The sequence below is a fragment of the Protopterus annectens genome, chromosome 10.part0, assembly GCF_019279795.1.
Source record: "Protopterus annectens isolate FY-2018-M chromosome 10.part0, PAN1.0, whole genome shotgun sequence".
Classification (NCBI taxonomy): Eukaryota; Metazoa; Chordata; order Ceratodontiformes; family Protopteridae; genus Protopterus; species Protopterus annectens.
In genome coordinates, this window is record NC_056744.1 from 37756945 (window position 1) to 37771647 (window position 14703).

General features: G+C 37.4%; 1 protein-coding gene across 1 annotated transcript in view; it reads left to right on the forward strand.

The window, feature by feature from the left end:
- The window catches only part of MRPL27 (mitochondrial ribosomal protein L27), a 192504-nt gene that overhangs the window by 46958 nt on the left and 130843 nt on the right, over positions 1-14703 (forward strand). Inside the window, exon 2 of the mRNA XM_044084996.1 lies at positions 4991-5113. Coding sequence (XP_043940931.1) covers positions 4991-5113 — 123 coding nt within the window. The remainder of the gene's footprint in view (positions 1-4990; positions 5114-14703) is intronic.

The window sequence follows — 14703 nt, forward strand, 5'->3', positions numbered from 1 at the left end:
CGTGGATGTTCCTTCACTCTCGAGTATCCCTAAATGTTTTGCTTCGTATTTTTGTTCTGATACATTTACAGACATCAGTTTGCAGGTAATTTATATATTTAAACTGTTCCTGACTCTTTCTTCCACTTAAATTTACTTTCTATCTACATGACAGTACTCGCCAAGTGCTTTACTGGCTTTCAAAGCCTGTAAAATGTTTTTGTATTTTTTTTTTTCGTTTGTAACTGAACATGGAGTGTTATCTACTCCATGTACTATAAAGAGTTATTTATGAGTAGAGTCTCACTAATCCTGACCATTTATTGTTTGTTGTCAACATGGATACCAAGATTCACCTCTTTAGGAATTCCTTGGTATCAAGTGTTTCAAACACATAACATGGTTAAGACCAGAGACCAGATCATAACCATGTGTTCTTATGTGAGTCTCTCGCTCTCTCTCTCTCTCTCTCTCTCTCCATCTCCAATCATATTGTCATTCTCCCCATAATTTATTTCCCAGGGTACTTGATTTTGCAGTTTCACATGGGGTCTTGGTTGCAGTGTATTAAGTTTCTTGTAAATTTACTTAATTATTCCATAGTTTCTTCCCTTGTAGGGTGTAATAGTCCTTTGCCATTGAGGATGTTACAACAACCTAACTTCTAGCAGTCTGCACAGAGAGTTAAAGCTGTGAGTTGTAGCTCATGTGGTACAGGGTTTGATTCCCTGAGGTCTCATTTCCTAATGTATGGCCTTGAGCAAGCAGTGCTTTGGGCAAATGGGTATTTGGACTAGGCTCCTCAGTAGTATCGTGGACTACAAGCCTTTACCTTGACAGTCTGTATTTTTTTACAGTACTAATTCCAAGCAGAACTGGGGATGCACAAGCCAGTGCATTTCTTTGTGCCGGTCCCAAGCCCAGATAAATGGGGAGGGTTGCTTCAGGAAGGGCATCCGGCGTAAAACTTCGCCAAATCATTTCATGCAGTTACCAGTAAATATTTCCATACCGGATCGGTCTAGGTCCGGGTTAACAACGACCGCCACCAGTACTGTTGGCCAACAAGGTGCTGGCAGAAATTGGGCTACTGTTGGCCGAAGGAGGAGAAGAGGCAGAAGGTATGGCCAAAGGCAGGAAGAGAGGAGAAAGGCTAGGACTGTGGTAGTGAGAGTCCGAACTTTGAATGTTGTCAGTATGACTGGTATAGGGAGAGAGAGCTAGCTGATATGATGGACCGAAGGAAGGTTGGTATATTGTGTGTGCAAGAGACCAGATGGAAAGGGAGTAAGGCTAGGTGTATCGGAGGTGGGTTCAAATTGTTTTATCATGGTGTGGATGGGAGGAGAAATGGCATAGGAGTTATTCTGAAGGAACAGTATGTGAAGAGTGTTTTGGAGGTGAAAAGAGTGTCTGATACAGTGATGTTTATGAAGCTGGAAATTGATGGTGTAATGATGAATGTTGTTAGTGCATATGCTCCACAAGTTGGGTGTGCAATGGATGAGAAAGAAAAATTTTGGAGTGAATTGGATGAAGTGGTGATGACTGTACCCAAGGGTGAGAGAGTGGTGATTGGAGCAGATTTCAATGGGCATGTTGGTGAAGGGAACAGAGGGGATGAGGAAGTGATGGGTAGGTATGGTGTTAAAGGAATGCAGAAGGTCAGATGATAGTGGATTTTGTGAATAGGATGGACATGGCTGTGGTGAATATGTATTTTAACAAGAGGGAGGAGCATAGGGTGACATACAAGAGTGGAGAAAGATGCAGACAGGTGGATTATATCTTATGTAGGAGGGCCAGTTTGAAGGAGATTGGAGACTGTAAAGTGGTGACCTGAGAAAGTGCAGCATAGGATGGTGGTTTGTAGGATGACGTTGGTGTTCAAGAAGAGGAGGAGGAGTGTGAGGGCAGCACCAAGGATCAAATGGTGGAAATTGAAAAAGGGTAATTGTGAGATGGAGTTCAGGGATGAGTTAAGACAGGCACTGGGTGGCAGTGAAGAGTTACCAAATACCTGGGTAACTACAGCAGAGCTAATAAGGGAGATGGCTAGAAAGGTGCTTGGTATCACATCGGGACAGAGGAAGGACAACATGGAGACATGGTGGTGGAATGAGGAAGTACAGAAGAGTATACAGGCAAAGAGGTTGGCAAAGAAGAAGTGGGATTGTCAGAGAGATGAAGAAAGTAGACAGGAGTATAAGGAGATGAGGTGCATGGCAAAGAGAGAGGTGGTGAAGGCTAAGGATAAGGCATATGAAGAGTTGTATGAAAGGTTGGACACTTAAGGAGGGAGAAAAGGACCTGTACCAATTGGCTAGACAGAGGGACCGAGCTAGGAAAGATGTGCAGTAGGTAAAGGTGATAAAGGATAATGAGGGAAACCTACTCACAAGCGAGGAGTGTGTGTTGAGGAGATGGAAAGAGTATTTTGAGGGGTTGATGAATGAAGAGAATGAGAGGGAGAGAAGTTTGGATGATGTAGGGATAGTGAATCATGAAGTACAATGGTTTAGCAAGGAGGAAGTAAGGTTAGCTATGAAGAGAATGAAGAATGAAAAGGCTGTTGGCCCAGATGACATACCTGTGGAAGCATGGAGGTGTTTAGGTGAAATGGCAGTGGAATTTTTAACCAGATTGTTTAATGAAATATTAGAAAGAGAGAGGATGCCTGAGGAATGGAGAAAGTGTTTTGGTACCCATTTTTAAGAATAAGGGTGATGTGCAGAGCTGTAGTAACTACAGAGGGATTAAATTGATCAGTCACAGCATAAAGTTATGGGAAAGAGTAGTGGAAGCCAGGTTAAGAAGGGACATGATGATTAGTGAACAGCAGTATAGTTTTATGCCGGGAAAGAGCACTACAGATGCGATGTTTGCTCTGAGAGTGTTGATGGATGGAGAAGTACAGAGAATGTCAGAAGGAGTTGCATTGTGTTTTTGTAGACTTGGATTTTGAGAAAGCAGATGACAGGATGAAAGGAGTTGTGGTATTGTATGAGGAAGTCAGGAGCGTCAGAGAAGTATGTAAGAGTGGTACAGGATATGTACAAGGGTAGTGTGACAGCGGTAAGGTCTGCGGTGGGAGTGACTGATGCGTTTAAGGTGGAGATGGGGTTGCATCAAGGATCAGCTCTGAGCCCCTTTCTTATTTGCAGTGGTGATGGACAGGTTGACAAATGAGATCGGACAGGAGTCCCCATGGACTATGATGTTTGCAGATGACGTTGTGATCTGTAGTGAGAGTAGGGAACAGGTGGAGGAGACCCTGGAGAGATGGAGATATGCTCTAGAGAGAAGAGGAATGAAGGTCAGCAGGACTAAGACAGAATATATGTGTGTGAATGAGAGGGAGGATAGAAGAATGGTGAGGATGCAAGAAGTAGAGGTGGCGAAGGTGGATGAGTTTAAATACTTGTGGTCAATAGTTCAGAGTAACGGTGAGTGTGGAAGAGAGGTAAAGAAGAGAGTACAGGCAGGATGGAGTGGGTGGAGAAGAGTATCAGGAGTGATTTGTGACAGACGAGTACCTGTAAGAGTGAAAGGGAAGGTCTACAAGAGGGTAGTGAGAGCAGCTATTTTATATGGGTTGGAGACAGTGGCATTGACAAAAAGGCACGAGTTTGAGCTGGATGTGGCAGAGTTAAAGATGTTAAGATTTGCACTGGGTGTGATGAGGGTGGACAGGATTAGGAATAAGTATATTAGAGGGTCAGCCCAGGTTGGAAGGTTTGGAGACAAAGCCAGAGAGGCAAGATTATGTTGGTTTGGACATGTGCTGAGGAGGGATGCTGAGTATATTGGAAAAAAGATGCCAAGGATGAAGCTACCAGGTAACGGGAAAAGAGGAAAGCCTAAGATAGGGTTTATGGATGTAGTGAGAGAGGACATGCAGGTGGTTGGGGTGACAGAGCAAGATGCAGAGGACAGGAAGAAATGGAAACAGGTGATCCGCTGTGGCAACCCCTAATGGGAACAGCCGAAAAAAGATGATGATGACTAATTCCAAACAGAGGGCGGCTGCGGTGGTGCAGCGGTTAGCGTTGCCGCCTCATAGCAAGAGGTTATCCGGTTCAATTCTCAGCTGGGGTGCCTTCTGTGTGGAGTCTGCATATCCTCCCTGTGGTCACGTGAGTTTCCTCCAGGTACTCCGGTTTCCTCCCACATCCCAAAGACATGCTGTAGGTGGATTGAACACTCTAAATTGGCCCTAGGTGTGAGTGCATGCATGCGTATGTGTGCCTTCTGGGGAAGGGTGGGCGCTGGGCTGGCAACTCTGCACCACAAAACTCCACTGCCAATCTTGAGCGGACGGGTGTTCTGCTGTGGCGACCCCTAACCGGGAAAAGTCTAATTCCAAACAAAACTTTTCACTTTGTGTCCTGCTGTTAGTCTGTCGGGTGCATTTGTAGTGTGAAGAACCAGAAGAAAGTCCACATATCTGCCCCTTGTTTCTACACATTCTGGTTTCTTATTGACAGATAATTTATTTGACATAACTTCCTTGTTGTTGGCCATATTGTCTCAGATCCTGTACTGTAGTAGATTTAAAATGTGCAGACAAAGGTATCCTTATCCATTGAAGGATGGCTTAACCTCTGATCTGGATTCTGTATTTGTTACCCCGTTTCAGATGCCCTTCCAATAAAGGGCCAACTTCTCCTGCTTTAGAATTATTCACCTTTTGAGAGAATTATTTTGTTTTCTGTCACTGGATTAAACAAAGGGACATTATTAGCCGTATATAGTATAACCTGTTAAATAAAATATGGAAGCTTAAAGCAGTTTGGAATTACTTGGCATAGAATTTTATTTTATTTCCTTTAATTTCAGTTTTGCCATATTTTGCTGGTACCCATGGCGTTCACTGTCTTTTTATATGGGATCACCCTTAGTGTTTGTAATGTTATGTACCATTATACTCCTTTTTTGTAGCTGTGTAGACAGTTTTATTCTTTGTTGATGACAGAACTGAATTAAAGATCTCTTTCTTTTTAATTTTCAGCTTTGTCGTCTACTGCACTATCTGTTGTTCCAGTACGATGTGCATCAAAGAAAGCTGGTGGCAGCTCAAGAAATCATGGAGGCAAAAGTCGAGGAAAATCTTATGGTCTGAAAAAGGCAGAAGGTAAATCTATATATTTTTTTGCCTAATCGTTTTTTTTTTTTTTTGCTTAGTATAAACTGCGGTGGTGGTGCTGCAGTAGTGTTGTCACCTCACAGTAAGACGTCCTGTTCGATTCTCAGCTAGAGCGTCTTCTGTGTGGAGACATGCGTGAATGGGCGTACCTTCGTTGAAGGTTGTCTGTCAGGCCCGGCAACTCGGCACATAAAAATATACTGCCAATTATTAGCAGACCGGAGTTCCGCTGTGGCGACCCCTAACCGGGAAAAGCCGAAAGACACAACAACAACATAAAAACTGTTTTATGTAGTACAGTGTGCGTGTGTGTCCTGTGAGCACCCGCACACATATATATTTTGGTGTATGTATGTATATGTGTGTATATATATATATATATATATATATATATATATATATATATATATATTTGTGTGTGTGTGGGGGGGGGGTCTATATCAGTTTGTCGAAGGTTCACATTCTGCCAACCATTTTTCATCAACCCAAAATCGTGGAACGTTCAGTTCAGTTATAACAATGCTTAACATACCAATTTTATCAACATAGGCTTTTATTACTTTAGGTGTTCCTGGTGAGCTGTCTCATAAAATGAGGGTGCCTCTTCTTTTATCTCAAAGCCAGAACCTGCCAAAACCAAATAATTGCTTAATGAAAGTTTATTTACATCTTTATTGAGTAAACATGTTTCATGTGGAAATACCATTTGAGCTTTATGCAGTTGCAATTATTTGAACAGACTTCTTTTCTTTATTGATTATTCAATCCATTAATATTAATAGGTATGCATTTAAAATCGGACAATTATATAAGCGAGAATAAAAAACGCAAGCATAATGAAATCATGCTTATGTGCAGAACTTAACAATATGAAATCTTTAGCTCTGGACAAAACTTTTGAAACAAATAAAAAAAAATACCTAATGATATAAACCTAAAACTTTCTTCCATGGAATAACATTTTCTTAATTTGTTGTTCAACAAACTATCTCTCAAACTCTCCATTAGACTAACAACGTTTAGTCCATGCATCTGATTCATATTAATGTGCCTCATATTTTTGGTATGCATCATCTTAAAAAAGCCCGTCAGTGAGTTATTATGAATATAAAAGTTAAACAGGTATTTAGAATCTTTATTGTAATTTGACTAAACTGAATATCTCTACAATCATCTTTCCCTGTACCTCATACTGTATCATCTCCCTGGTCTACTATAGGAAGGAAGTCCGTTGTTGTTATTTTCATATTTATTAATTTATAGGTCAGATGATTTTATATATTTTTTTATTTTGTTTACTATGTGTAAAGTTGTTCATAGGATCATAAGTTCATAAATTAGTACCAGGCTAACTGCTCTTGTGGGCCATTTCAAGCTCAGTCAATTAATTCATGTGAGAATCAAACCCTGCACCTTGTGCCTATAAGGTGAACACTTTAACCACTATGAAAATCTCCAACCTTTGTAGACATATTTATGTTCTTTGACTATGTACATATTTTCTTATTCTGATCTTTCTGTTTGCATATTATGTCTTATACTATTACTATATTCATAGGTTTTATATTTTAGCTATAATCCTAATGTGTGGTATCATATAACAACACATTTGTATTTAGCCTTCTATATTTGATGCTCTTTAATCTAGTGCTGCTGTTAGAATCAGTCCTATTTTTTTCTTAAGTGTTATGTCTAATAGTATCTGAACAAATATCTGAAAAATCTTCCCTTTTATGATTCAAAGCTTCTATAATAAATAGTTCTGAGATATTACGTTTTGTTGTCATTAAAGAGAGACAATAACAGATAAACACAATTCTATTTTTTTATCAGAAGTTTCATTCTGTAGGTTAGTATATAAACTATCCTTTTGGTATACTGCAAGCATTGAGAACTACTAAATAACTGATAGCGGTTTAGAATGCACTTCACTGTCTTTTGCTTATTGTCTAACTTTTCATTGACATCTTGGCATATGATTCAAAATATTATGATTATTTACTTTTAGACCAAAAGAAGTAACCTGGACAGTTCTTAGAATTTTCAGAACTCCTGCAGCAGCAGCACAAAAGTGCTCATGACTCTAAACTGCTTCAGGGGCTTGCTCTGCCACAACTCACACAAAAACATGCATGAGTGAATCAAAGCCACCTTCACACCACACACCAATCCCACAAACCCTTCCAATCCACTAAAAAAACAACAAAACTAGTATGTTAACCACCAAAAAGCTATTTTATTTAAAGAAATAACATTATTGTTTCAGTAAGCTCTATTTGTATGAGATGTTTAATGTATTGCAGACTGTCCTTTTTTTTTAAAGGAGACCTAGCATATAAGCCTGCATTAAAAGCATGACTGTTATATGTGATCTAGGTTTAACTTGTAAAAGTGTGAATGTTACTGTAATTATTTGACAACATTTCAATAACTTTTACATGTGTAAGAAGCTGTACAATCATAACATAACTTTCCTGGGTGCTGTTGCATACTATCCGTAGCAAGCATTCAGAACTATCTCATAACTGGCAATGGTTTAGAATGTAATTCACTGTCTTTTGGTTATTGCCTAACTTGTATTCACTGACATCTTAGCATATGATTCAAAATATTATGATTCTTTACTTTTAGACAGGAAGAAGTAACCTGGACAGTTCTTAGAAATTTGGAAATCCTACAGCATTGCAAAAGTGCTCATGATTCTAAGTTGTTTCTCGGTGGTGTTCATGATAAGGGCTTGCAAATGAACAATTTGTCAGCTACAATTCACACAAAAACATTTGCAAGTGAATCCCGGCCACCTCCATACCACACATCAATCCCTCAAACCCCTCCAAACCCCCCCCCCCCAAAAAAAACTAATAAAAACCATGTCAAAGTATCCCATCCACTAAAAAGCCACTGCACTCAAAGAAATAACATTTAATGATTCTGCAAGTACTCTTTGTATGAGATTTTTAATATAAAGTAGAGTGTTATTTTTTAAAGGAATGAATGACTGGAGTGGAAGGCAAACACAATAACTCCTCGGCTTGGACACAGTGCATAAAGTTTATTACACACAAAATAAGAATACCCGGTTAAGCTCTTTCATCTGACACATGCAGACTTCTTCAGAACATAGACATACAGCTGCACTTTCATTTTATATTCATTATGGCGCCAAAAACCACTTCACAAACAATAATGATTTAAAGGTGCATGCAAAAAAACATGCATGCATAAAACATGTCCTATCTTAAAAAAGGAATTCCTCCAATATGTTAAGCATATTAAGCATAATAATACAAAATTCCCTTAACATTTGAAATGTAAATACGATACGTGAATTCTAAATAAATACTAATTAAATATCTCATAAAGCAAATACACATAATGACTATTATCAAAACACAAACCTGATAATAAATATGACAATAAATATAACAATAAATATGATTTATGGACTGTTTTAAAAATTGTTTTAAATGTTTTAAAAATTAATTATTTTAAATATTTTAAAAATTAATTCATAGACTGTTTTAAAAATATATATAATACATATATATATATATATATATATATATATATATATATATATATATGTATTAGCGAAATATATGTGCTGGAACTCTGTTCAAAAACACTATGCTAACTGCAAGAACGGTTTTATGCTAATAAAATCATTGATGCCATGCAATCTTGTGGCATCAGTGATAATCTGCCACTTGCTCTCTTTCATGGCCAAAAAAGCTTTTACGTTCCCCCCCATATACTGTAATATATTAACCTTATCAATGATTACGAATTTAAAATAATGCGTATCACCATATTTTGATATATGCCTATAAAGGGCATTCTTTGTATCTTTCTTCTTAATACTATATAAATGCTCATAAATACGACGTCTCAATTGTCTCTCAGTCTTGCCAATGTAAAACGCTGAGCATACTTGGCAAGTTGCAAGATAGACGACAAATTTAGTATTGCAATTTCCTGTCCTGCATTGTATATATGTTTTGTTAAAATTTTCCAATTTTACACCCCTTATTTCATTAATGGTGTAACATTGGTTGCATGTACTGCATTTACTTGTACCGGATGATCCCCCTTTTTTACCACTAGTATTTGATTCTAAAATCCTTTTGAGGTTGTGTCCTGTTTTATAAACAAATTTGGGATGAGATCCCGAAGTCAAAGCCAGATCATCGTTCATAGTAAATAAATTCCAGTGTTGCCTCACTATGTTTTCAATGTACTGAACTATGGGTGAATTACATTAACACACAAACCCTATTATCAAATCCCTCCTTTTGTTTTATTGTCCGATGGTAAAACCCCAGGTGTTGTTACCCAACAAAGGTAAATATTTATTACCCCATTCTTTGCTGACATATTCAACAACATCATTTAATAGGGTAACCGGGTATCCTCTCACACTGAACATTGACCTAATTAATTCGAGTTCATTGTCCAAGACAGCTCTGGTCGACGACATATGGGCAGCTCGTATACACTGTCCTTTAACAACATTTTTAAAAACATATTTGGGATGATTACTGCTGAATTCCAAGTAATCATTGGAAAATGACGGCTTTCTATATATGCAAGAGACAAATCCATCGTCACCATGGCTAACATGAGTGTCCAAGTAGGCTGTACCCTTTTTATTGATATTGTATGTAAACTTTAAAAAGTCAGTGGTGTTGTTGATGCAGTCAAAGAAAGGCTGAATTTATTCTTCTGGACCCTTCCATATCACAAAAAGATCACCCAAAAACCTTGAATAATAAACAATATGTTGAAAAAATTCACTTCTAAATAGGTGTAGGTTTTCCCATTCAAGCATGACAAGATTTGCAAATATGGGAGCGCATGCTGCACCCATTGCTGCACCCCTAGTCTGTCTAAAGTATTCATTTTCAAAGTGTATATAATTATAATCTAATACTAAGCCCATCATGTCAACAATGAGGCTAATCCTGTCCCATTCCATGTTGGAATATTTCCTAAGGCTGTTGCAAAAATAATCAAGTCCAATTTCTTTAGGGATGCATGAGAATAGATCAGTTACATCGATAGTGATGTAAATGAGGTTCTCATTCCATAGTTGCGATGTTAAATTCCTAAGAAACATCCATGAATCTTTTATAAGGTGACGAATGTTTTTATATATGTGCTTCACCCATTTATCAATAGCTACACCCAAGGGAAATGTTTTAGACCTACTACCCGATATAATGGGTCTAAAAAGGGGGCATTCCATATTTTTATGTACCTTGGGTATTCCTATAATTGTGGCTAAAGTCGGATATTCAACTTTCAAAAACTGATACACCTCATCTGTAATTCTGTGATCAATAACATATTCTTCCACAGCTAAATCAATTCTGCTGTAGCCAATTTTAACTTCATTAAGAGAAATGGCCTCATAATTCCCTGATTGGTATAATATGTTATAGATTTCATTAATATAATCCATTTTATTGTATAAAACAATACCTCCCCCTTTATCAGGTTTCATAACCCTCACTTCATTATTATTTACTAATGAATATAAACAAGTACGTTCCCATTCAGTTAAAATATCCTTCTTATTCAACATTACATACTTGTCGCTCTTATATACTTTATAGAAACTGTATATGTCCTGACAAACCATTTTCTCGTAACTTGCCACCACCGCATGGTTGCAGGGTATGTATGTACTTTTCTTCTTGAGTACAACCTGTTCTCCCCATTATGTATACCATCATTGTTGTTCAATACATTGTTTTTAAATTCATTGTTTTTAAATTGTAGGGCTAAATTCAATCTCCGACAATATAATTTAAATTCAGATGACATCAACTAAATTAAAACTCACAGTCGGTATAAATTTCATTCCTTTAGAAAATAAGCTGTAAAATTCATCTATGTCAGCATTTGTATAGTTAAAAAACTTTAAACCCATTGTATGAGCTCACTATCTGATCCTTTTCCACCTGTGTTGGTACATCAGAATTCACAACAGATGCTTGGCTAAGAACCAAGTTTGCTACTACAGGGCAGTCACTCATCGTACCATTGTCAGATCCAGTTTTGCTTATCTCCTTTTCATATAACTGGGAGTGAATGAGTTTTTCTGAGGGGGGAAAAATCTGCCGCCCTGAAAATTTACGTTCCTGTCAGTGTGTCTGTCGTCATACCTTTGATGTCTATCACTGCCACCCTCCCTATTGTTTTTAGGCCAAATAATATGCTCTGTTGTTAGTATATAGGTCCAAATCACGAACTATTTTCCTACTTTTTCTTTGATATATATTAGTGGCTTTCAGGTATGCCATTGTGAACTGTTTGTCATACAATTCATTCCATTTAGGAAACAATTCATTAGTAATTAATTCATGGTTTAAATCATCAACCTCCTGTATTAAACGTGAAAGTCTTTCATCATTTTTCTTTATCAACATTTTCGTATAACAATAACCAAAACTGTCAAACATATGATTAAATTCACTCATCCCATCATGATCCAATACCCTTGGGTACTATTTTTAAAGACAAACATTTAGTAAAATATGCATTTTCAATTTTAATATTTTTAATAGACAGCAGATTCTTACCAAACAGATATATCCTGTCCTTAATAGTAGTATCCCTATTAAAATTATCTCTTATAAAATGTTGACCATTTGTATAACCCCCTTCAACATCCTGTTTTGTGAACTCATAATCATCCTTCATAAAACATTCCAATAAGTCATTTGTTTCACCACCTTTAGATTTACTCATAACATTAAGTTTGCTATAATTGTTAACATACTGCCTTTTACCTTTAGGAACATTCACATTTCTAAATATATCAGGACTCGAAATATTAATAACATGTTCTGAAATAAGCTCAGTACCTCTTGCGTTGTCTAATTGTGTCTTAGCAACACCAGAATATGTTTTAAGAGGTATAGGGCGTTTGGGACGCGCCCCAAGCCGTTCCGCCTCCTTCCGTGCGTGAAAGAAACTAAAATCAAATGTAAAGTCAGTGATAGAGTCCCTGCTGTTGTTTAAATTAAATTCCTTACTTTTACACAATAATCTGTCCTCATTCAAGCGTTTAACGGCATCTGCGTTGGTTGCTTGACCATTGGGTATCTCAAACTGAGAGCTCGTCTCGACCAGTGGTGCAGTCACTGTGTTGGAAACAGGAAACGGTTCCCCAGCTAATGATATTTCCTGCTGCTGGTCCGTTGTAGTAGTCGCCTCGACCTTGCCCATAGCTGTGAAAGCTCGTCCGACCAAGTCCATTAACTGAGCCATCTCGGTTTTTAAAGAGGAGATCTCCTCCTGTATTTTAACGATCTCTGTTCTGTCCCATGAAGCCTGAGGATCCTCGGTTGTACCTTCCATCCCAAACAATGCTAGATCAGACACAGCACGGCAACAACGTAAATGAATAAATGACTGGAGTGGAAGGCAAACACAATAACTCCTCGGCTTGGACACAGTGCAAAAAGTTTATTACACACAAAATAAGAATACCAGTTTAAGCGCTTTCATCTGACACATGCAGACTTCTTCAGAACATAGACATACAGCTGCACTTTCATTTTATATTCATTATGGCGCCAAAAACCACTTCACAAACAATAATGATTTAAAGGTGCATGCAAAAAAACATGCATACATAAAACATGTCCTATCTTAAAAAAGGAATATGTTGAGCATATTAAGCATAATAATACAAAATTCCCTTAACATTTGAAATGTAAATACGATACATGAATTCTAAATAAATACTAATTAAATATCTCATCACATAATGACTATTATCAAAACACAAACCTGATAATAAATATGACAGTAAATATGATTCATGGACTGTTAAATTATGGACTGTTTTATTTAATTAGTATTTATTTAGAATTCACGTATCGTATTTACATTTCAAATGTTAAGGAAATGTTGTATTATGCTTAATATGCTCAACATATTGGAGGAATTCCTTTTTTAAGATAGGATTTTTTAAGATAGGACATGTTTTATTTATGCATGTTTTTTTGCATGCATTATTGTTTGTGAAGTGGTTTTTGGCGCCATAATGAATATAAAATGAAAGTGCAGCTGTATGTCTATGTTCTGAAGAAGTCTGCATGTGTCAGATGAAAGCGCTTAACCTGGTATTCTTATTTTGTGTGTAATAAACTTTTTGCACTGTGTCCAAGCTGAGGAGTTATTGTGTTTGCCTTCCACTCCAGTCATTCATTCATTTACGTTGTTGCCGTGCTGTGTCTGTGATCTAGTGTTGTTTGGGATGGAAGGCACAATCGAGGATCCTCAGGCTTCATGGGACAGAACGGAGATCATTAAAATACAGGAGGAGATCTCCTCTTTAAAAACCGAGATGGCTCGGTTAATGGACTTGGTCGGACGAGCTTTCAGAGTTATGGGCAAGGTCGAGGCGACTACTACAACAGACCAGCAGCAGGAAATATCATTAGCTGGGGAACCGTTTCCTGTTTCCAACACAGTGACTGCACCACTGGTCGAGACGAGCTCTCAGTTTGAGATACCCAGTGGTCAAGCAACCAACGCAGATGGCGTTAAACGCTTGAATGAGGACAGATTATTGTGTAAAAGTAAGGAATTTAATTTAAACAACATCAGGGACTCTATCACTGACTTCACATTTGATTTTAGTTTCTTTCACGCACGGAAGGAGGCGGAACGGCTTGGGGCGCGTCCCAAACGCCCTATACCTCTTAAAACATATTCTGGTGTTGCTAAGACACAATTAGACAACGCAAGAGGTACTGAGCTTATTTCAGAACATGTTATTAATATTTCGAGTCCTGATATATTTAGAAATGTGAATGTTCCTAAGGGTAAAAGGCAGTATGTTAACAATTATAGCAAACTTAATGTTATGAGTAAATCTAAAGGTGGTGAAACAAATGACTTATTGGAATGTTTTATGAAGGATGATTATGAGTTCACAAAACAGGATGTTGAAGGGGGTTATACAAATGGTCAACATTTTATAAGAGATAATTTTAATAGGGATGATACTACTATTAAGGACAGGATATATCTGTTTGGTAAGAAGCTGCTGTCTATTAAAAATATTAAAATTGAAAATGCATATTTTACTAAATGTTTGTCTTTAAAAATAGTACCTAAGGGTATTAGATTTTTTAAGATGCCTATGGGGGTTGACTTGGATCATGATGGGATGAATGAATTTAATCATATGTTTGACAGTTTTGGTTATTGTTATATGAAAATGTTGATAAAGAAAAATGATGAAAGACTTTCATGTTTAATACAGGAGGTTGATGATTTAAACCATGAATTAATTACTAATGAATTGTTTCCTAAATGGAATGAATTGTATGACAAACAGTTCACAATGGCACAGCAGAAAGCCACTAATATATATCAAAGAAAAAGTAGGAAAATAATTTGTGATTTGGACCTATATACTAACAACAGAGCATATATTTGGCCTAAAAACAATAGGGAGGGTGGCAGTGATAGACATCAAAGGTATGACGACAGACACACTGACAGGAACGTAAATTTTCGGGGCGGCAGATTTTTCCCCCCTCAGAAAAAGTCATTCA